The sequence below is a fragment of the Podarcis gaigeae genome, assembly GCF_964106915.1.
Source record: "Podarcis gaigeae genome assembly, chromosome: 9".
In the NCBI taxonomy this organism is placed as follows: Eukaryota; Metazoa; Chordata; class Lepidosauria; order Squamata; family Lacertidae; genus Podarcis; species Podarcis gaigeae.
Window position 1 is genome coordinate 12,964,545 of NC_139685.1, and position 24,318 is coordinate 12,988,862.

Genomic DNA, 24,318 nt, shown 5'->3' on the forward strand with positions numbered 1-24,318 from the left:
GGTGGGGAAGAGAGAAACAAGATATAAATCATTTCTTTTCTCATTGGGGAGAATAAGCTATTTGAGTTTCTTTCAGGGTTGTTTCCTGAAGAAAAATCCATTTAAAAACTATATACCTGGGTACATTTTGCTGATCTCCTGTATGAAGGAGTCACTGAAGCCAGCAATGATAGCACCACCTACTGGAACCATGAAGTTTTTGTCCAAACTTTGCACAAACGCATCAATTCGACCTCTTCGTGCTCCCTAAAAAGACATACACAGAACCAAGATGAGAACCAACGGGACCGATCCTTATTATATGTGATTAAACAAGGAGCTGGTCTTCAAAAAATCCAGTTTTAGCTTATTTTATATCTACTGCTTTTTGTATTTTTACTGTTGCTACGATAATTGCTTTTGTTTCTGATGTCTTTGATCGGTTTTGTATTTGTTTTATGGTTCTCTATTGCCGGCTAATTAAAAGATAAATAAACTCAGTAGGCGGATGAACAAAGTATTAGTCAAAGGCACTAACCATCAGTACAGCCTACCAGGAAAATTAGAATTGTCAGTCCTTCTTGGTACATATTTATTTAAAGCAACTCTTTAGCTGCAAAGGCTCCCAGACAGCTCACTAAAATCGACAGTCTGCCTCCAAAAGAAAAAGAGATAGGGAAGGAGGAGGAAAGAAAGGAAACTCAGGCATTTGTTCTTAAACGTCTTGAAGTTTTTTAGAATGACCTGTTCGAAGGGAAATAGTTCTGGGAGAGGAGGAGCCAAAAATAAGTGTGTTGCATAGCTGTCAACTTGCAGATTTGAAAATAAGGGACCAGCAGCCTTGGAAATAAGGGATCAGCAGCCAAAATAAGGGATTTTCCAAGCACAGGTATGTTCGGCTTCTGAGCCCCTCCGAGCCAAAGGCAGAAAGCCCAGCCAGCAGCCAAACAAAGCCTCAAGCGGTGGTTCCCACAGCGCAGCAACCCGGCAAAGGGGATGCAGCAAGGAAAACCACTGTCACCTCTCCGCTGGGAAGCGCTGAGCAAAGGCGAGTCCCCAGGCAACGCAGCCGATTTGATTGGCACAAGGCATGCAAGCTCCATCCCCCAGTCGTTCTTAAGACTCTTTATTGGGTGAGCAATGCAGCCAAGCAACACAGTTGGAGCCTCCCTCCTCTCTGGCCGGCAGGGAGGGGAGGGAGGGAGAGGAGCTGCTTCCTTTGAAACCCGGGAAATTTAAGGGACATCATCAATAAGGGACAGCAGAGGGACATGGCGCTGGGATAAGGGAGTTTCCTGCCAAATAAGGGACGGTTGACAGCTATGGTGTGTTGTCAGCTGAACTGAACTGACACTGAGAATGGCCCTACTTCCCTCCTCAGCCTCCGCAGTATCCTGATAAAATGACTCCTGCTCAGTGACAGTTGAGGGAGGGAAAGAACCAAAGGCAGCTAAGTCTCTTATCAGGGTCTTGCACAATTCCCATTCACGTCAATGGAGCTTGATACAGGAGAAGTGTCTGGTAGATTGTGCCCAGGTTTCTTTACAGGGACTCCTTTGTTCCTTGTTAAAACTGTTTTGGAAAACCATGTTAAACAATAGAGATTAAAACCACAGGATGGATCTCTTGCAACACCATTCTTTTCCAAAACGTGCCATGAGGTTTTAGCCACAAAATTCCTGTTCACTAAGAGACCTTTCTGTAAGATCACAAATGCATATCTCAATTTACAGTTGGAGGATCACTAAATTAATCTGCATTCTCACGCTGAACTGCTTAGGAAGCATGAGTCTTTTAACAGAAAGATGTATTTACATTAACGTATTTCTAGCCCACCTAACCAAGGAGACTTAGGAGGCGGCTGGCATTTTAAGAATAGAAAACATGCTAAGATAGAACAGCAGCAGAATAAAATAACCCAGCTAAGATCCTAAAATCCGCAAGGAATAAAACAACAGAACAACATATGCTAAATTAGAACATCTGTGCAGATAAACATGTCGTCCCCCACCACCCATTATAGGCACTAAGTGTGCAGTCAGATGGTGTGTGCTCCACAAGCAGGGTGCCAACACAGAAAAGGACCTGTTCTCTTGTTCCCCACCTCCTTCTCCTCATCTGGTGGGAGAACTCAAGACAATGACCATCTCAGACAGCATCAGGGGATGCATTGTCCCAGAGTTGATCCCAAACTACACAGGGCTTTATAGGTTATGGTAAAACCAGTCCTTTGAATTGTACATAGAATTGCACACAGAGCCATTCAGGCTGCATCTAACAGCACCTCCAGTCTGTGAACTTGACCCTCAAGGAGTGGAAATCTATTCAAAAAGGTTTGAACACTTATCTCCCAGGTGTGGTCAACCATCTACCAACACTACCACCCTGCCTAGATTGAGCTTTAGAGTGACATTCAGCTCTATTTTGAGTACAGTGGTACTTTGGTTTACAACCATAATCCGTTCTGGAGGTCTGTTTGTAAACCAAAACAGGTTGTAACCCAAGGCGTGCTTTCACCAATGGGGCCTCAAAAATAAAAAATAAAAAGGTCATAATCCAAAAAAAAAAAAAATATGGGTTGTAATCCAAAAAAAAAAAGGTTGCAAACTGGGACATGCACTTCCGTGTTTGTAATCCAAAACTTATGCAAACCAAGGTACCACTGTAGATCCATTGAGATTAATGAGCACAACTAAGTTATATATTAATTTTAATAGGTCAACTCTGAGTACAACTTAGTTGACTACCACCCCAAGAACCCACGTTTACTATAAATTGTGCATCTCCCATCAGCAAAGCAGATCCGTTTTCCCAATGCAAAGCAGAAAACATTTAAAAATATAAGTAAAAGTGATCCCTTTGAATGTCTTAACATAAATCATAAACAAACAGGAGCAAAACAGAAAGCAGTGTGCAACCCAGTGGACTAATGGACCAATTGTGCTACTCAGTATTTTCTTGACAAGGCTATCATTAGAAGTGATTTATTATTTCCATTACAGGTGATGTAGAAAGTTAAATTGTTTTTCACATTTTGATCTCAGCGTTCCTATGTAACAGTGGAGCTTTCCACAATACAAATGTTAATTTGGCTACAGCCAGCTCTGAAAATATGTTTGTGAGTATGGGAAGAGTGGTGACTGTCCGGCCTATTTCTTGTTGATTGTCTGCCATGCTACTGTCTTCACATGCATCTCATTTCTGGCGTTCAAGGCCTGAGGGGGAAAAAGATAGGGTGGGCGCAAGCCCCACCTGGTTCCCCAGCGCCAGCTCTTACCTTCCTCAGGCAATTTAATAACAAGTCTGTGTTACAGAGGTCTCTCATCTTCAAGTTCTTTCATTAGATAATTCTTTCTCACTGGAATTTTCTGGCTTGGCACATCAAAATTCCCCCCACCCCACTCAGTTCTATATGGTGCAGCCGCCGTAAGATCGTCCCTCCCCAAACCATGTTTTGCAAATCAGGATCCACCCCTGAGGGTACATGCCTACCCCAAAGCAAATTCCCACAACCCTTATCTTGTTGGTATTAATTATAGTTTTGTTCTGCGTGTGTTGGTGCTAGCTTGTTTTCTCATCCAACAGAATCTAATGCCAGCAGCTGGAGTAGGTTAATATCACTGTATGTTGAACAGTTAGGGAAGGAAGGTGTCATGGGTGCTGTGACATAAGGGATACAGGGAAACAGACCCCACACCAAGGTGAATTCCCCACTTAAAATATTTTGATGCATCCCTTGTTTTGCCGTATGCCTTTATCGGCCACAGAACAAGAATTGTTGTTGTTGTTGTTTGGTTGTGTCCGACCCTTCGTGACGCCATGGACCAGAGCACGCCAGGCACTCCTGTCTTCCACTGCCTCCCACAGTTTGGTCAAACTCATGCTGGTAGCTTCGAGAACACTGTCCAACCATCTCGTCCTCTGTCGTCCCCTTCTCCTTGTACCCTCCATCTTTCCCAACATCAGGGTCTTTTCCAGGGAGTCTTCTCTTCTCATGAGGTGGCCAAAGTACTGGAGCCTTAGCTTCAGGATCTGTCCTTCCAGTGAGCACTCAGGGCTGATTTCCTTAAGAATGGAGAGGTTTGATCTTCTTGCAGTCCATGGGACTCTCAAGAGTCTCCTCCAGCACCATAATGCAAAAGCATCAATTCTTCAGCAATCAGCCTTCTTTATGATCCAGCTCTCACTTCCATACATCACTACTGGGAAAACCATAGCTTTAACTATACGGTCCTTAGTTGGCTGTCTCTCTGCTTTTTAAGATGCTGTCTATGTTTGTCATTGCTTTTCTCCCAAGAAGCGGGCGTCTTTTAATTTCGTGACTGCTGTCACCAAGAATTGCATCTTTCCAAATGCAGCTTTTTAAAAGTTCAGATTCCATAACTACGTATGCCATTAAAATATTTTTAACAAACAGATTTCAGCAACAATCTGAGCCACATTCCTAAAATCCCAAGAAGTCTGGCCTATCCTAACATAGGGGTCACCCCCAAGTGGAGGGAGGGGGGAGATCAATAAAGCAGAAAGCTTATGAAAACTGGCTAGCCAGATGGCTAGACAAGGACTACTGATGCAGAAAAGTTCCACAGTATTTATACTCATACTCAAGATAGGCAGTTGGAAAGGGGCACAAGACTCTTGCCTCAGCAGGGATCCCCATCACATGCTGCTAAAGGGCAGGTGTTAACTCAATCTGCTGCTTCTGGCTGCATATCCATAACCTATACATCAGCGCAATCACATAGAGACAACAGCGGCAAATCTGAGCAGCTGAACAATTTAAAGGAGCTCAAATTTTGCAACAAAGGAAGTTTCACAAACAGTGACGTCATTTTGCACGAAGAAGTACTGGTGGCAAAAGCTCCCAAATTGGGAAAACCATATCCGAGAGCTCAAAATGGCCTTAATATTGGGTGAACTTATTTGTGGGCTGAGCTGCCCGTCAGTTTAGAAAAATTAGATGGATGCCAATTCATACGCAGGAATCACATTATTAAACAACAATAATAAACACCTAGTATTTATATAGCACCTTTTCAGTCTTTTAAGACATGCATATATCTTTACAAAATATCTCTCATGTCGGTATTATTATCATCACACACCCCAGCATCATACTGCAGGTGCATGCATGCATGTACAAAGCTTGGACTGGTAGCAGCAATTCCTCCCTGCAAGGGTGGGGGCCCATTCAGATGCCCCATCCCCCAGGAGACTGATTCAGGAAACTGGGGATTCCCAAATATTCTTGGGGGGGGGAGGGTGTCTTCCAGTGGAGAAAGATGATGATCCTGTAGAAGCCCTGGTTTTGCGATGGAATGGTGAGATGAAATACGGTTGACACAATCGCTCCTGAACATTGGCTCCTTGGTATTCTAGGCAGTTTCAGGATATGAAGCAAGCCGGATGAAGCTAATAATAATAATAATAATAATAATAATAATAATAATAATAATAATTATTATTTATACCCCGCCCATCTGGCTGAGTTTCCCCAGCCACTCTGGGCGGCTTCCAATCGAGTGTTAAAAACAATACAGCATTAAATATTAAAAACTTCCCTAATCAGGGCTGCCTTCAAGTGGCGCAAGACTTGCTCTGCACCCAAACAAACCCTGGTTAGTGCACCTAATCATGCAGTGTAGAAGACTCATTTTGCAGCCTGCACTGTGGCCGACTGGTGGAGTTATTTTAGACAGTTACTTACTAGAGCATTTGAGGACTTGCTGTGACCAACTGGCTGCACACTTTGAGGATAAAGTTGCTTGACTTCAGAGTGACCTTGACTCGGCGGTTGTCACAGTCGCAGATGAAGTATCCAATGCCACCGTCCGTGATGTGTTGTGGGATCGGTTTTGCCTTATGCAGTCAGCTGACGTGGACAAGGGGCTTTCAGCTATATCCCCAGCTACATGTCCTCTGAGCCCGTCTACCCTGGCTTTCTAATTCTAGAAGAGTGGGTTGGATCAGAATGTGCTTACAGCTTCATTGTGGAAGGGGGTGTTGTACCTGCTACCTTGAAAGAGATGGGGTGGTACAGCCTCTCCTGAATAAACCAGCCCTGTACCCCTTGGAGTGGATTAACTATTGACCAGCTGCCAATACTCCTTTACTTGGGGAAGGCCGTGGAAAAGACTGGGGGGTAGGAGCAGCTGCAGGCATTCTTCGATGACACAGATTGTTTAGATCCATTCCAAACTAGGTTCAGGCCTGGCCATGGGGCTGAGTCAACCTTAGTCGCCCTAATGGATGACCTTTACCGAGAGTGGGACAGAACCAAGTGTGACGTTGCTCCTGCTTCTTGGTCTCTCTGTGGCCTTCAATACAACTGACTATGGCATCCTCCTGGACTAACTCTGTGGAATGGGCACTGTTTGAATACTTTTTATATAACTTTTTTATTGAAATGTTAACGTTTTATTTCATATTTTTGTAAACCACTTATCGAGGTTTCCTTACAATCAAGCAGTATATAAATTTTGCAAAAAATAAACAAGTAAGAGAAAGAGAGGTTGTAGCTTTCCTAGGCTTGCATCAGGTATGTCCTGGCTCACAACTCATTTCCTTAACCACCGCACTATCTAGTCCTTGCATAGCATATTCTCCCAAAGCTGTGTGCTTGAAATTTAATTTCCCTATTCGCTTTTAAATACCATGACAGCTCCTTTTCTGTTGAGCACTCTTAACCCATCCAGTTCAGGAGCCTTTTACTCTCTTCACACAAGTCAGGCTCTGACAATTCAGAATTCAGAAGGCTGAGAAAACTGGTGTGGATCGCGGAATTACCACCCCACATTCTGAGTTTATCTTCTCTCTCTTTAGCAGCTATTGTCCCTGCTCCTTCCACTCCCATTCTCTCAGGAAAATTTGCGATTAGTAAGAGAGTTAAGTATATATTAAGGTAAGTATAGTGGCACCGGCCCTGTGGAACGCCCTCCCACCAGATGTCAAAGAGAACAACAACTACTAGACAACTACTAGACACCTGAAGGCAGCCCTGCTTAGGGAAGCTTTTAATGTTTGATGGACTACTGTATTTTAATATTTTGTTGGAAGCCACTCAGAGTGGCTGGGGAAACCCAGCCAGATGGGTGGGGTATAAATAATAAATTATTATTATTATTATTATTATTATTATTATTATTATTATTATTGATAAATAACAAAGGGAAACACAGTATTGCCAGCTAGAAAGCTCCAAGTTTCAAAGTCTGGTGTAAATCTCTAGTTAATCTAGAGACACAATGTCCAAGATAGAGCTAAATGCCCCTTACCTGCTGAATGAGATGCATACATTTGGAGGACTGGATTCCATATGCATTATTGACTATGTGGGGGATGTCATATCTTGCACAAATCTCGGCTAATTCTTCCAATCTGCAAATAAAAAATTGAAATTTGGGCAAACACAGTCAAGGACAGAAAAGTAATAGAAGGAACCTGGGAGGAAAGACTGAAATAAATTAAAAGGAAACGTAAGGGAAACAAAGCCGAGTATCTCAGTTAGCCTCCTACTGCTTAAGATGGGATAGAAACAGTTCAAACAGTTCAAATAGCTGCATAACCTACAAGGGGATTATGCAAACCTGGTGACATATTTGGCATTGACTTTGAACAGAAGAGCATATCACCAAAAGCTTTTGCAACTTCCTAAGTTTCATGCTGTTTGAGACCAAAGCCCTTAGACTATGGTATTAGTTCAAGAGTTATTTAGACGTTAGCTAAAGTTGCATTCTTATCTATTTTTCTAATGTGTATTTGGACTAAGAATTCAGTTTAAAAAGCACTTATTTTACGGTCCAATACAGTGGTACCTTCGTTGTCGAATTTAATCCGTTCCGGGAGTCCGTTTGACACCCGGAGCCGTTCAAAAACCAAGGCGCGGCTTCCGATTGAGTGCAGAAGCTTCCTGCATTCAATCGGAAGCTGCGGAAGACATTTGGCTTCTGAAAAACGTTCACAAACCGGAACACTCACTTCCGGGTTTGTGGCGTTCGGGAGCCGATTTGTTCAGGAGCCAAGCCATTCAACAACCAAGGTACCACTGTAGTGGAAAACATAGCTGTAATTATTTAGAGGCATTGAATTTCTTTTTAAATCACAACCTTCCCATCTATCTAGATTTCGACTTCAATGGGGACCAAACATATAAAGCAGGCATAGGCAAACTCAGCCCTCCAGATGTTTTGGGACTACAGCTCCCATCATCCCTGACCACTGGTCCTGTTAGCTAGGGATGACGGGAGTTGTAGTCCCAAAACATCTGGAAGGCCAAGTTTGCCTATGCCTGATATAAAGTCTGTTGTGAAAATTAAATAGTTCAGGACATATTGAAATGATTTAAACCAAAAAAAATCCAACTTTCTGATTAGGGCATTTTGGGGGGCAGGGGGACAGTATGCCTACTAATTGAATGCTAGAACAGCCAAAATACTTGAACAGTACCCAAAGATCTTAGGGTGCAGCTCCCATGTCTTTTATACTACAGAATCTAGGTCTAGTTACAGGAACAGCTGTGAAATTAAGGACCATATCCCATCATGCGTTTCCATAGGTGCTTCTTCTCCTGACCCCTCTACGCAGGAGAAGGAGAGAAAATGGAAGTCCCAATTTTTTTGTCTGATTCACTGTACAGCTGCAACGCTACGAAGAACAGTATACCGCTATAACATCCTGTCTACTGGACTGCCTACATATGTACAATGTTCACAATAATTAATATGACTCATAACCTATTGTGTCATCTGTGTAATGCTCAACTTCATGACACTTTTTTTTCCTTCTCATTCATTCTTTAACATAGGAAATCAGGCTTAGGTTCAATGTAATATATTTAGCAGGGGGATAACGGATTTGGTTTTAAGAGAATATAAATGTAGATTCTAATGGCTTTTTCAAACTCAGATACAACTTAAAACCGAGTTATTTTAGGGAGCACTTGGTATAATTTCATTTATTCAAAAATCCATTTATATAAAATCATCCATTTTTAATCCACCCTAGCCCAAGAGATGAAAAATTGCGCCTCTGAGCTATAAATCCAATCCAAGCTAATTTGGCAGCAATTAAAATTATCATTCTCTTCCTACAGCCTTAGTTTAAATGAGCTGGTAATCTATGTGCACAAGTAACTAATCCAAAGTTCACTCTATTCTGAAGTAGGTCTTTACTACTGTAGTGAAGCAAGTGGAGGAATATGAAGCCTGAACTGCAAAAGTCAGGTTATTATTTAAAGTACCAGTGGGGGGGGTAGAAGAAAAGGTTTCAAAGGGTACACAGCCACACACACACTCTCTCTCTATCAGAGATAAAATAGTATTATGAAAACTACCCCCCAAATTATCATTGCCCAAAAAGAGGTACACCAATAAGACTAAAGTCTCAAAAAGGATACACGATTATTATAAGCCTGGGAAATACTGGTGCAGTAGATAGCATGTTGAACATGTATCAGAGAGGCTTGGGGTCAAATCCTCATTCAGCTATGAAGCTCACTGTAGCCTAATAATATTCAGACATAATGCCAAACTGAAGTATGATGGCAGTTTAACAATGAGCAGACACAAGCTGCAGGGTTCACATGCCTGCTCCCTCCTCCTCCTTTTCCCAAAGTGTGGGGTGATCAGTGCTTGCCTACAAACCAGTGCCAACCCCAAGTGAAACCATTCCAAATATGATTGTTTTTAAAAATGTTACAGCCCATTTACTAAGCACGCCCTGCTTCAGTAGCCAGTGGAAGGTAGAATGCTGCATAGCAACTGAACCACCACTCTCCTCAACATTTAATGGTCTGGGAGTTCAGGCAGCAATCGTTAAGTTTGATGTTATAGACTAGGATGTCCTCCTTGCAGGAACCTCAATTACTTTTGCTCTTGGTTGCAGGAGCTCTGAACAGCAAGAGATGCCAGAGTTCAAAGAGATTCAAACAGCCACTCTCAAATGTATTTAAAGTGAAATGCAGGAGGAAAAAAATGTTTTAAAACCATCTGCTGTGTGCTTTATTTTATATAGGTATGTAAAAGGTAAAGGTAAAGGTACCCTGACCTTTAGGTCCAGTCGTGGACAACTCTGGGGTTGCAGCGCTCATCTCGCTCTATAGGCCAAGGGAGCCGGCGTTTGTTCGCAAACAGCTTCCAGGTCATGTGGCCAGCATGACTAAGCCGCTTCTGGTGAACCAGAGGAGTGCACGGAAATGGCGTTTACCTTCCCGCCACAGTGGTACCTATTTATCTACTTGCACTTTGACATGCTTTCGAACTGCTACGTGGCAGGAGCTGGGACTGAACAACGGGAGCTCACTCCATTGCAGGGATTCGAACTGCCGACCTTCCGATCGGCAAACCCTAGGCTCTGTGGTTTAGACCACAGCGCCACCCGTGTCCCTATATAGATATGTACCTCCTTTAATTTGTTTATAAAAATATTTATAGACCACCACTACCCACACAGAAAGCAAGGTGGTGTTAAATAGTATTTGCAAGTACAATAAAACATAAAGCACTATCAAAACAATAGAAAATAAGCATAGAAATGAGTGGCTCATATTGAAAATGTTTTAAAAACTGAACGGGCGTGCTGGCATAAAAACGTCTTCAAAAGCTGCCTGAAAATTAGCAGTGAAAATGACAGGTGAATCTCTGCTATAATAGAATTGCACAGTGTGGGACCAGCAATACTAAATGCCCAACTTCCAGGTGAAGCCAGCTGAGGTTTTGGAACATTGCTTTGCCAGATGATCTCAGTGACTGAACTGGGATGTGCCACATAAGAGCTACAGCAATGTTTTTAAGAGAGGCATCTCTCTTTCTCTCCTTTCCCTCTCTACCTTTCTTAAGCCTGTTGCATACATAATGCAAAGGCCCAGTTCACTGTTTACAAACAGGGCTGCCTAGCTAGCAATCCTGAGTTAAATCCAGCCCTCAAAACAATTTTATTCATGGTGGTCCTAACAAAGGTGACATGAAGTCGTGATAAAAGTATTTGCTCAGTTACGACACAGTGTGTTTAAAAAGCCATTGTGGGTATTTCATATGTATGCCATTGCATTGCTATCTCACAACTATTTGGAAAAGGCAAGGGACCAGTGCCAATCCCCTAAAGATTTTTCCAGAAACAGGTCACCTCCTCATCTTTCTCTCTTCACCCCAAATCAATCATTTCATACAATCAAAGCACCTGTGCTCTGTATCTGCAAAATATTAATTTTATTATAGAGCCTGCCTTTCCAGTCGTGTACCAAACAAACCCCTGTGTTGCAAAGAGAACGTCAGCAATGTCTAGGCAACACAATGACCATATACATATGCAATAGACAATCTTTATAGAATTCCTTCAAACTATAACAAGTACAAAATGAAATCTTTAGTCTCAAAGTCATTTAAAGATTTTCAGAGACTTTGAGAATTCTACAATTCTATAAAGATTGTCTATTGTGTATGTATATGGTCGTGTTGCCTAGACATTGCTGATGATATCCAGTTGTGGAGTCAGGTAGATCTGGCTACTGAATTTTTGCAGAATATAGTAGTTTAAGAATATGGGCATTTGCCATCTCTCTGGTTTAGAACAACAGCTAGAAAAACAGGTCGCAATCCAATCAACAAGGAAGGTGCATTTAGAACCATTCAAATCAATGTGCACACCTATCTCTGGTTTGGTTTGCATTGTAACTGTGTGATCTTATACATGCTTACCGAGAAATAAGAGTTCAATGGGGCTTGCTCCTAAGTAAGTGAGTGTAGGATTGCAGTCTAAGGGTAGAACAAGTGAGCTGGCTGAGGAGACAGGTGCTCCCGAGAAATAATTATATGAAGTATGAAACTATGGAGGAAGGAATACAATTATGCCTGCACTTTCCTCGGGCAGGGGTCCCTAACATGGGAGTTCAAATAGTCTTTACATGCAAAGGAATAGTGCTGGAAGAAATGACCACATAAAAGTTATAAAAGGAAAACGCCATTTCATCTGATACCTGGACAAAATGTTATAGCAAAGTTGAAATATATTTTCTGAGGTTGTAGCAATGGGGGCAATCCCATTGAAAAGATAAATGTGTGACCTTCAGGGGTTGACAGCAGTCCTTTAATAAAAAAAGGCCCTTCAAATGCCATTGAATATTTTAAATTCATAGTTTCAGGAATGAGACAGCGCACAACAATGTACCGGACTACAAAGCTGGCGGCAGAGAAATGAACGGCAAATTGCAATGGCCTGAGATTAGGTTATTTTTATTTTCACATCCCTGGTTCGATTCAGAATTTTTTTCCAACTCAGTTTAGACAACATTCATGGCACAAAGACAGAATTATTAGACCAACTTTATATCCTTTTACCACATACTTGTACAAATGTTTATTAAATCAATAAATCAACAATATATTTAAAAAACCAATTCAGTCTAGCTGAAACTAATTTACAGTAAAAGGAAAAAAAGATTCTTACTCAGAAGTTCAACTTTTATATGTGACTATATTTCTAAAGAAGGGTGGCGCTGTGGGTTAAACCACAGAGCCTAGGACTTGCTGATCAGAAGGTCAGCGGTTTGAATCCCTGCGACGGGATGAGCTCCTGTTGCTCAGTCCTTGCTCCTGCCAACCTAGCAGTTTGAAAGCACGTCAGAGTGCAAGTAGATAAATAGGTACCGCTCCGGCGGGAAGGGAAACGGCGTTTCCGTGTGCTGCTCTGGTTCGCCAGAAGCAGCTTAGTCACGCTGGCCACATGACCCGGAAGCTGTACGCCAGCTCCCTCGGCCAATAAAGCAAGATGAGCACCGCAACCCCAGAGTCGGTCACGACTGGACCTAATGGTCAGGGGTCCCTTTACCTTTTTATATTTCTAAATGCAAAGACTTCTAGAGGAGGACTGCAAATTCCAGCTAGTACTTGACATTGAGGTCACAATCCAACAGTTCAATGCTGGTGTGTGTGTGTGTGTGTGTGTGTGTGTGTGTGTGTGTGTTGCTGTTTCAGTTGATCTTGATCATCTTTCCCCTACATCAGAAATTTTCAAACTTTTCACCTTTCGGAAATACTTTCCTAGCTTGCCTGCCATGAAATTTTGGACATACCAGACACGCACACACCCATGTCCTGTGGGAGAAGATGGGTACTGGCACACAAGCTGTTCTGCAGGGAAACTTGTCAGTCATTACTGATACATTCGCTGGAGAATATCCCTTCCACTAGCTTTCTGTGAAACCCCAGAAGTTCCTTGGACGCAGTCTAAAACTACTATCCTATCTGCCCCATAATATATAGCTAGGTCAAATATGCAGAACACTCTGGATTAAGATCACAGGATGCAAAATCCTATGGATCTGCCATTTTTGAAACAGCTGAATTAAAAAAATACAAAAAGGTCATATGGAAACGAAGAAGAAAAAAGAAGAAGTAAGGCAAGATAAAGGTCTAAAAAATAGAGAGGAAGACTATTTTACGCTAGGAGATACTTTTTTTGACCATTGCTATAATATGTGACAGTGGTAAATAGGAATCACTAAACCTGTAAAACTCTTGCCTGTGCTCATTACGTAACTGCAGATACATATTTGCATGCATGAAGGAAGTTATTTACACAGTTTATACTACAGATCATTTTTACCGCCACTACTTGAAAGACAATCCAATTTAGAGGATAAATTTTCTTACCCTCTGCAACCGCAATCACAATTTATTAGTTTCTCAGCCGACTCTTTGTCTCCCATCCACAAGCCCAAATCATTTACCCACAAAATTGGGATATGGTTCAACTTTGAATAGAAAAGCAGACTTGAAGTGTTATATTTTGTGGAGTCCAGAAGTGTTCCGAACAAATTTTTGCTGACAACCACAGATGAAGAGTTGACAAAATGAATAGTGATGCATTTTTAGGGAATTTAAAATTTTCTTAATTACCTTTGTTTTAACTGCTCGGAATGGAATGGCTTAGGCTGCAATCCTAGCTCCACCTACATGGGTGTGAGCCCTGCTGAATTCAACAGAGCTTACTTACTTCAGAGTAGGCACGATTAGGATTGCACAGTTAGTCAGGACTTCCTATAGGCTTATCAAATGAACATCAACAGAGAGGTAGCAGAAACATTAGACGTTAAAGAAGTTACTTTTCTATCAATAATTCCAGCAGCTAAAGATGATATCCATCCTAATTAGAGGCCCTCAGGAAAAGCAATTTGCAAGAATAACTTTACTCCAAAGTACAGTTGTGGAGGATCATTAATCTAAAGCAGGTATGATAAAAATCGTTTGTCTGACTTTTGTTCCACCTGGTAATATTCATATCCTAATCAGGAACTCCCTCCTGTCTTTCCATGAATTGTTGAATACTAACATGCAAATATTCTGACATTTAAGATTTCTCTGCGCAAACAAGCCAGCACAACAGAACCTTACCTATAAAATGCTAGTTTTTTAAGTGTAGGAGGTTTCGCTTTAATACAAGAGAGCATTCAGACATACAATTCCTTACCTGTAGTCTAGAGTAGTATCGTAAGAGCTGTACAAAGAGATTCCCCCAGTCTTGTGGTTGAACTCTTACTCTAGCAAGGATACAGTCAGCTTAAAACCAGACCATAAAATGTATCTCAGTCATAGATCTCCATCAAATATCTGGCAGACTGTGTCGATTACATCCTCCTTCCTGAGTTCCTGGCCATGTGAACCTCGTTTCTGCCAACTTTATCCCCACTTTCCTTCCTCGATAAAGTATGTTCCATGGTCTTCCTCACAGCTCTGGAGAATTCCCAGTCTTTCTTTCCTAGTTCCCATCCTCATCTCCCCTACACTGCTTCCATTAGCTCGAGGCCTGATCCTGTCTCTCTATTTTCTATTTCCTCCTGTCCCTCTGCCGGTGGATGACTCATTCTAGGACATGAGAAGCTCAACCAACGACAGCCAGAGACCCTTCTCCATTATCTGATCCCCTGTGGACAGGCATAGGCAAACTCCAGCCCTCCAGATGTTTTGGAACTACAATTCCCATCATCCCTAGCTAACAGGACAGTGGTCAGGGATGATGGGAATTGTAGTCTCAAAACATCTGGAGGGCTGTAGCTTGCCTATGCTTGCTCTTGGACATTAGGGAAACTTAGTCAATCACAGGCAGTAGTATCATTGCTACCCTCAAAGTCAAATATAAATTATAGCTACCAATAGTTTACATGTTGCTTTATTTACCTGTCAGGCACCCTTGGAGCAAAACATGATGTGGTAGAATGAACACAGAGTATATTATCAGCCTCAAGATCCTGGATTTTAGCTTCCACTGCCTTGAGGTCTGTACGCAGCTCGTCACCTTCTAATACATTTTCTACCACCACGGGCTCAAAACCTAGTCCAGCCAACAAAAACAATGTATGAGTGGGCATCCTGGATTCTCCTACAATTTAATCTTCACTGTGTCCCCAGTGTGCCTCCTTTGTTTGATTTTATTCTCATTGCTTACTACAGAGACAACTATTCTATTTAAAATTACAGAGACTATTCTATTAAAATTAGTATTAAACTTTAATATTAGCCACTATGGATATCAGTAAATAAACTGGTATTGCACCATCAGTCCAAGAAATTATCTCACTGGCACCCGCCATACAACATCCCATGGAAAATTAAAATTAAGGGCAAGACCTGATGTTCAAACATAAGATATAGCAGACAGGGCTACTCTCTCCAGACTCAATTTAAAATATTGCTAGCAAAAACGTCCTGCAAGATGGAGTAAACATCCAGCTTCCAGTAAAAAAACTGGAAGATGGACATAATATTCTAAGTGTGACAACAGTGGTTTGAACACTCTGAAAAGAAATGCTGCAGAATATAGCAAAGGTGTTGAGGCAGTTTACATCACACTTGACGTAAATCTCAAAAAATTCACAAACGTATTGTAAGTTAGCCTTTCAGGAGCTTATTGGTTATTTCGCTTCTTAGCAGCTATTGCAGATTTTGTGGCTCTCTACCACAAGTGCTTGTCTGCAAGTTCTTAAATCAGCCTCTGGACAAGCTGTTAAGATGCTACAGAATGTTCACACATATTCTCACTCTTCAAATAGGTGAGCAATAGAATATTGAAAATCAGTACGATTTCTGCCGAGAAGTGTAAGGTTTGTGTGGCTTTAGAAAAATCCTCACATGACCCAGGGACAAACGAGACTGTGTGTTTCAAAGACAACTGGGAAGCCAGAAAACTATAGAAGAAGAGAAGGAAGGAAACTGAATTTTGCATATAATTACTTAAAATCATAGCTTGTTTCAGGCTTCCAGAAAGTTATATATATTGCAGGCCTACACAATTTCCAACCTACCATGCAAGAAACAAAAACAAAACCTCTAGTCATGTATTGCAAGGTATTTGACAAGCTCTCCCCTTTTATTGCAGTCCCAGGAAGGCATCAACAGTGAGAGGCTTACCAAGAATCAAACAACATGTTCAAAGTTTGTGCTAAGCAAGCAACAAGAATCCCCAGCACTCCCCACAAACCCTTTTACCTGCAGTGATCATTGACTTGAAACAGGATTTCTGGTCTATGCGGGGCCAGATAATGTATTTTGCTTTTGGTCGCTTGTGCCGCAAGGTTAGGAAGCATAACGTCAGGCTCATGCCAGTTGCCATGGGGACCACAAAGCAGCTACTCGCTGTCCTGACACCTGCAGGTAAAAGACAAAAATCAGATGTGAAAAACAAATGCTCTTAAGATATTGCAAGTACCTGTAAAGGAACACATGCACTTGGCTCCACACTTACCGGCAAGTTTTATGATATCCAAGGCAACTGAATTAGTAAGTTTGTTCAAGAGACTGGAGCCTGCAGCTTTTGGCTGAACAGCAGAAATATCGCCTGACCTTCCAATCCCATGGATCAACCTGGAAACGAAACAGAAGGCTGGGAGGGAAATGCAACTTTTAACAGAAAAATAGATACTCAGATACAGAGTTTTGCACCGTGACTTAGTGAGAACCAACTTCATGAATTGTACTGGCATTAACTTCAAAATATGTGACTTGGCACTGTGGGTTAAACAACAGAGCCTAGAGCTTGCCGATCAGAAGGTCGGCAGTTTGAATCCCCACGACGGGGTGAGCTTCCGTTGTTCGGTCCCAGGTCCTGCCCACCTAGCAGTTCGAAAGCATGCCAGTGCAAGCAGATAAATAGGTACCGCTCCAGCAGGAAGGTAAACGGTGTTTCTGTGCGCTGCTCTGGTTCGCCAGAAGCGGCTTAGTCATGCTGGCCACATGACCCAGAAACTGCTCCCTCGGCCAATACAGAGTTGGTCACGACTGGACCTAATGGTCAGGGGTCCCTTTAGCTTTACCTATGTGGCTTACCTTAAATTCCGTTATTGTATCTACCGCTATGTAGACCTACAAAACTTGCGACCCACCAACTTGAAGGCAGCCAACAGCTGTCTATGGCAGGATGGCAATTTAGCCAGTTCTGCTGCCTACCCTGCAAACACAAGAGGGGATGCTGAGCCCCTGGAAGGCCCCAGTGACCTAGTTTGCATTATCATGGTATGCTAAACTCTGGTTTACCTGCACCACGTGAACATGCTGACTCTAGTAGAGGAGTTTGCATTCACTTTGCTACTTGACGGTCCTTTCAGCACAGAGTGGATTGGCAGCTGAGTCAAGGTTTATGATTAAGGTCTCTTTGATCTGTGGCCAATATCTCTTCCATGGTTACATGACACAGAATGAAATGAACTGTCTAGGTTTCCTGTCTCCCTCTCCTACAGGATGCTCTTGCAGTTGCCTTTGATGGTTCCTCAATGCATTCCAAACATTACAAGCCCCTCAACCCAATGTTTGCCTTCCTTAAGGAGCTGGGCAAGGTAAAACAAGACTCTGAGCTCTGTCGAAGTCCTCTGTGCATGCCAGAGGACCTGAATGCAAAGGATGGGTAGTTCCATTTCACATGGAGGTTCCTTGCAAGGACAGAAGCAAAATAGGTCTCTGCATTGATTCTGCCTTCTGCTAAGCCAAGAAGGGAGACATATTGATCCCATTCTCCCCACTTCTTTAACACACACAGAAGACTTAGGTGAGGGGCAGGTGGCAACCACATATAAGGAGTGGGCATGCCAAAAAACCTGGCGCTCTTTGTCATTCTTTCACTTACAATTATTCCAATACTGGAATAATTGTAAGTGACAGAGTGTCACTTATAATGACAGCTGGAACAACAAATGCATACTGTTTGGAGCAGCAAAGTAAGCTTATATTTAAAAATGTGTTGGCTGTAAATTATACAACAGCCCAATCGAGTGCCAGATGACCTGGGACTTTAGGCCCTTAGAAGCTGAGTTTGCCCATAAGCTCTGCTTCATTTGAATAAAATCAGTTTTAATGGGCTTTTGTTCATGTTAGCCGCAATTAATCTGTCATAAGGGTCATTTAAAAATGCAACTCCCATAATTCAATATATGCATGTAACTGATGTTTAATGTTTTTGTTTTAATATATGGGATAGAAGAAATTCTGATTAGTGTGCTGGTGAAGGGTAAATGTTCCACTGTAAAACTAATTAAGCTGAAGTGGAAGAGAAGAATACATCATTTATTTCTTCATCCAAAAATTCAATTTCACTATGCTAATATTTGTTAACATAGCAGCAAAGAAATTATTTTCACATTTTTAGCATACCAAGCAGGGGTTCATATGTTCAAAAAGATATAAAAACCTGCTCATACAAGCATTCTACTCGCATTAGGAACACGACATCTGAGAAAAGGACCTTTTTATAATTGTGGTCTCTCTTTTCAGGAACCAGGAACCTACAGTTATCGTTTAGGATGACAGAGAACAGGTACACAGTTAAACTGAAATACCTGTCCTTATGGCCTGGAAACGATGCCTTATGAGGAACGGCTAAGGGAGCTGGGCATGTTTAGCCTGGAGAAGAGGAGGTTAAGGGGTGATATGATAGCCATGTTCAAATATATAAAAGGATGCCACATAGAGGAGGGAGAAAGGTTGTTTTCTGCTGCTCCAGAGAAGCAGACACGGAGCAATGGCTCCAAACTACAAGAAGGAAGATTCCACCTAAACATTAGGAAGAACTTCCTGACAGTGAGAGCTGTTCCGACAGTGGAATTTGCTGCCAAGGAGTGTGGTGGAGTCTCCTTCTTTGGAGGTCTTTAAGCAGAGGCTTGACAATCATATGTCAGGAGTGCTCTGATGGTGTTTCCTGCTTGGCAGGGGGTTGGACTCGATGGCCCCTGTGGTCTCTTCCAACTCTATGATTCTATGATTCTATGATTCTATGTCCTTAAGATGAAACCAACTCTGTTGGAAGAAAGATGTACTTGAGCAGAAGGCTGAACCTACTTTTGTTATAGTTGGCTGACCTTCTGTTAAGTAATGCACACATGGTGCGAGAAGCACCACGAATATATCCCCCAAGTGCTGTATGCATCTCCCATCCTACCCTTAACTCTTTTGCCTTGGATGAAGGGAATATTGGAATAATGAAAATTATTTCTGCTCATAACACAATATCAAGCTATAAATGTACAGTATAAGCAAATTCAGAAATTTGCAAATGGACAAAACCCAAACCCGTAAATTAGCGTAATGAGATTCTACCTGCAATCCACAAACTGGACCAGGGCTACACAACTGCAATACTGTTATCTGTCTGCAACAGATATCTGCATTATGGATACGGTTGATGTGAATGGCTGAGATCTGTATGTTAGAGAGTACTAAGGATGTGTTTAGGAGACATTACTATGAAGGAAAGCATGGGCATAACTTCTACTTCAGTGATTTTGTTTAGTTGCTAATAATGTTTTATAAGATGCAGGATTTTTAATGTTTTTTCTATTTGATTTTTACTTCTTTTTTGTCATCTTTAAGAGGATATTTTGTTTCAACAGTGATTATGTTGTTTTTAAATGTGGGTTACTATTACACTTTTGTATACGATTTGTAATTTGTATAGAAATAAATCTGAAAATCTATTCTGATATTCAGTAATGTTGTACTTCAAATATTTTAAGATATGCTGTAAACTGCTTAAGATTTTTTTTAAAAGAAAATCTAATATGGTATACTAATGATCTAAATAAAACATTAGTGTGACACCATCCTTCGTGAGAAAGTAATGGTGAAACAACTAGTATACCCCATTATATATATTTTTGCTACTCTAGTAGGCGTTGGAATTGGCCAATAAGCCAGGTTAAAGTGCCAATCTTCTTGTTTAAGTGATATGTACTGAGTTGGTTGCCCCTTCATGGATCACTGCCTTGCCGTGGCGAAGGGGCTTGAAGAACTCAGAGAAGCTATGAACTATGCCGAGCAGGGCACCCAAGATGAACAGGTCATAGTGGAGAGTTTTGACCAAACGTGATCCACCTGGAGGAGGAACCGGCAAGCCACTCCAGTATCCCTGCCAAGAAAACTCCATGGACAAAGACAACAGGCATATAAAAGATATGACGCTGGAAGATGAGCCCCTCAGGTCGGAAGGCGTCCAACATGCTACTGGGGAAGAGCGGAGGGCAAGTACAAGTAGATCCAGAGCTGATGAAGCGGCTGGGCCAAAGCCGAAAGGACGCTCAGTTGCGGATATGCCTGGAAGCGAAAGGAAAGTCCAATGCTGTAAAGAAAAATATTGCATAGGAACCTGGAATGTAAGAACCATGAACCTGGGTAAGTTGGAGGTGGTCAAAAATGAGATGGCAAGAATAAATATTGACATCCTGGGCATCAGTGAACTAAAATGGACGGGAATGGGTGAATTCAGTTCGGATGACCATCATATCTACTACTGTGGGCAAGAAACCCATAAAAGAAATGGAGTGGCCCTCATAGTCAACAAAAGAGTGGCGAAAGCTGTACTGGGATGCAATCTCAAAAATGATAGAATGATCTCGATACGAATCCAAGGCAGACCTTTTAACATCACAGTAATCCAAGTTTATGCACCAACTACTTGTGCTGAAGAAACTGAAATTGACCAATTCTATGAAGACTTACAAGACCTTATAGAAGTGACACCAAAGAAGGATGTTCTTCTCATTATAGGGGATTGGAATGCTAAAGTAGGGAGTCAAGAGATAAAAGGAACAACTGGCAAGTTTGGCCTTGGAGATCAAAACGAAGCAGGGCAAAGGCTAATAGAGTTCTGTCAAGAGAACAAGCTGGTCATCACAAACACGCTTTTCCAACAACACAAGAGACGACTCTACACATGGACATCACCAGATGGGCAGCATCGAAATCAGATTGATTATATTCTCTGCAGCCAAAGATGGAGAAGCTCTATACAGTCAGCAAAAACAAGACCTGGAGCTGACTGTGGCTCAGATCATCAGCTTCTTATAGCAAAATTCAAGCTTAAACTGAAGAAAGTAGGAAAAACCACTGGGCCGGTAAGATACAATCTAAGTCAAATCCCTTATGAATACACAGTGGAAGTGAGGAACAGGTTTAAGGATTTAGATTTGGTGGACAGAATGCCTGAAGAACTATGGATGGAGGCTCGTAACATTATACAGGAGGCAGAATCGAAAACCATCCCAATGAAAAGGAAATGCAAGAAAGCAAAGTGGCTGTCCAATGAGGCCTTACAAATAGCGGGGGAGAGAAGGCAAGCAAAATGCGAGGGAGATGGTGAAAGATACAGGAAATTGAATGCAGATTTCCAAAGAATAGCAAGGAGAGACAAGAAGACCTTCTTAAACGAGCAATGCAAAGAAATAGAGGAAAGCAATAGAATGGGAAGAACCAGAGATCTGTTCAAGAAAATTGGAGATATGAAAGGAACATTTCGTACAAAGATTTCCACAATAAAGGACAAAAGTGGAAAGGACCTAACAGAAGCAGAAGACATCAAGAAGAGGTGGCAAGAATACACAGAGGAATTATACCAGAAAGAAATGGATGTCTCGTATACCCCAGGTAGTGTGGTTGCTGACCTTGAGCCAGACATCCTGGAAAGTGAAGTCAAATGGGCCTTAGAAAGCACTGCAAATAACAAGGCCAGTGGAAGTGATGGCATTCCAGCTGAACTATTTAAAATTTTAAAAGATGATGCTGTTAAGGTGCTACACTCAATATGCCAGCAAGTTTGGAAAACTCAGCAGTGGCCAGAGGATTGGAGAAGATCAGTCCACATCCCAATCCCAAAGAAGGGCAGTGCCAAAGAATGCTCCAACTACTGCACAATTGCACTCATTTCACACGCTAGCAAGGTTATGCTTCAAATTCTACAAGGAAGGCTCAAGCAGTATGTGGACCGAGAACTCCCAGAAGTGCAAGCTGGATTTAGAAGAGGCAGAGGAACCAGAGACCAAATTGCAAACATGCGCTGGATTATGGAGAAAGCTAGAGAGTTCCAGAAAGACATCTACTTCTGCTTCATTGACTATGCAAAAGCTTTTGACTGTGTCGACCACGGCAAACTATGGCAAGTTCTTAAAGAAATGGGAGTGCCAGATCACCTCATCTGTCTCCTGAGAAATCTCTATGTGGGACAAGAAGCTACAGTTAGAACTGGATATGGAACAACTGATTGGTTCAAAATTGGGAAAGGAGTACGACAAGGCTGTATTTTGTCTCCCTGCTTATTTAACTTATATGCAGAATTCATCATGCGAAAGGCTGGGCTGGATGAATCCCTAGCCGGAATTAAGATTGCCGGAAGAAATATCAACAACCTCAGATATGCAGATGACACAACCTTGATGGCAGAAAGTGAGGAGGAATTAAAGAACCTTTTAATGAGGGTGAAAGAGGAGAGCGCAAAATATGGTCTGAAGCTCAACATCAAAAAAACGAAGATCATGGCCACTGGTCCCATCACCTCCTGGCAAATAGAAGGGGAAGAAATGGAGGTAGTGAGAGATTTTACTTTCTTGGGCTCAATGATCACTGCAGATGGTGACAGCAGCCACGAAATTAAAAGACGCCTGCTTCTTGGGAGAAGGGCAATGACAGGCCTAGACAGCATCTTGAGAAGTAGAGACATCACCTTGCCAACAAAGGTTCGTATAGTTAAAGCTATGGTTTTCCCAGTAGTGATGTATGGAAGTGAGAGCTGGACCATAAAGAAGGCTGATCGCCGAAGAATTGATGCTTTTGAATTATGGTGCTGGAGGAGACTCTTGAGAGTCCCATGGACTGCAAGAAGATCAAACCTCTCCATACTGAAGGAAATCAACCCTGAGTGCTCACTGGAAGGACAGATTGTGAAGCTGAGGCTCCAGTACTTTGGCCACCTCATGAGAAGAGAAGACTCCCTGGAGAAGACCCTGATGTTGGGAAAGATGGAGGGCACAAGGAGAAGGGGACGGCAGAGGACGAGATGGTTGGATAGTGTTTTCGAGGTTACCAGCATGAGTTTGAGCAAACTGCGGGAGGCAGTGGAGGACAGAGGTGCCTGGCGTTCTCTGGTCCATGGGGTCACGAAGAGTCGGACACGACTAAACGACTAAACAACAACAACAACAACTGAGTTGGTTGCACTGTTTGTTTTAAATATAAAAAGGAGATTTAAACACAATATTTGTATTTAAAAAAAACAAACCCAAGCAACTTGAAAAAGCAGCAAAAAAGTAGAGCTAGCTATCATAACCCATAAGAACCATTCTAAAGATGATACTGGTACTTATTAAACAAATCAAAATGTCAGAAAATGCTGTGAAGATTTTTGAATTTTCAGTTGTTAAACAATGGAACTAAGATTGAAGAGCTCAAGGTGGAACATGGGAGGAAGTAGTCAACATTCAAACAAGACTCTTATGTGCTATGGAGGTTTCAGACTGCACCGAAGGATGCTGGGAAGAAGGAATATACTGTTACCTGCTACCCCTACTTCTGAGTAGTGAAAGATTCCAGATTTCAGGAATACCAGCTACACTTATCCAGGGTCTGAGTTTCCTTTTGAACAACGAGGAGCAGCAGAAGCTGTGTTGTCCTTATGATATATGGTTTATTTACACATATTTACAACCTAAGACTACCATAGAGGGATCTTCAGAATTACAATGCAAGAGGTTATGGCTTCTCCATAGTCAGTATTGGATTAAGACACCAGAATCCTGCTTTCTGGCTCTCTCCCCAGTCCACTGCTTAGTAACTCTGTTGCTTAACTCCTAACTGCCATTCTAAACTCTAACCTTTCCGAAAACACCAGCATTGTTTTTTAAACTAAACCTCTTTGAGGAAGGAAGGAAACCCACTCATTTCCAAGTGAGATATGCTTTTGATCCTTTGTGTTGCCTAAACGGTTCATCCCTAGGCTAACACCTCAAAAGGAAATTATCTGAGTTAGCTTTTATACTTGGCTTAACAAGGTCTAGCACATGGCTTAGATCAGGGGTCGGCAATGTGCGGCCCATGA

At 42.0% G+C, this 24,318-nt stretch overlaps 1 protein-coding gene across 1 annotated transcript in view; it reads right to left on the reverse strand.

Annotated features, from left to right (window-relative positions):
- SEPSECS (Sep (O-phosphoserine) tRNA:Sec (selenocysteine) tRNA synthase) overlaps positions 1-24,318 on the reverse strand; it is a 43,907-nt gene that overhangs the window by 14,513 nt on the left and 5,076 nt on the right. Inside the window, exons 3-7 of the mRNA XM_083755009.1 lie at positions 16,714-16,832; positions 16,458-16,616; positions 15,150-15,303; positions 7,254-7,356; positions 117-246 (exon numbers count right to left, since the gene is read on the reverse strand). Coding sequence (XP_083611135.1) covers positions 117-246; positions 7,254-7,356; positions 15,150-15,303; positions 16,458-16,616; positions 16,714-16,832 — 665 coding nt within the window. The remainder of the gene's footprint in view (positions 1-116; positions 247-7,253; positions 7,357-15,149; positions 15,304-16,457; positions 16,617-16,713; positions 16,833-24,318) is intronic.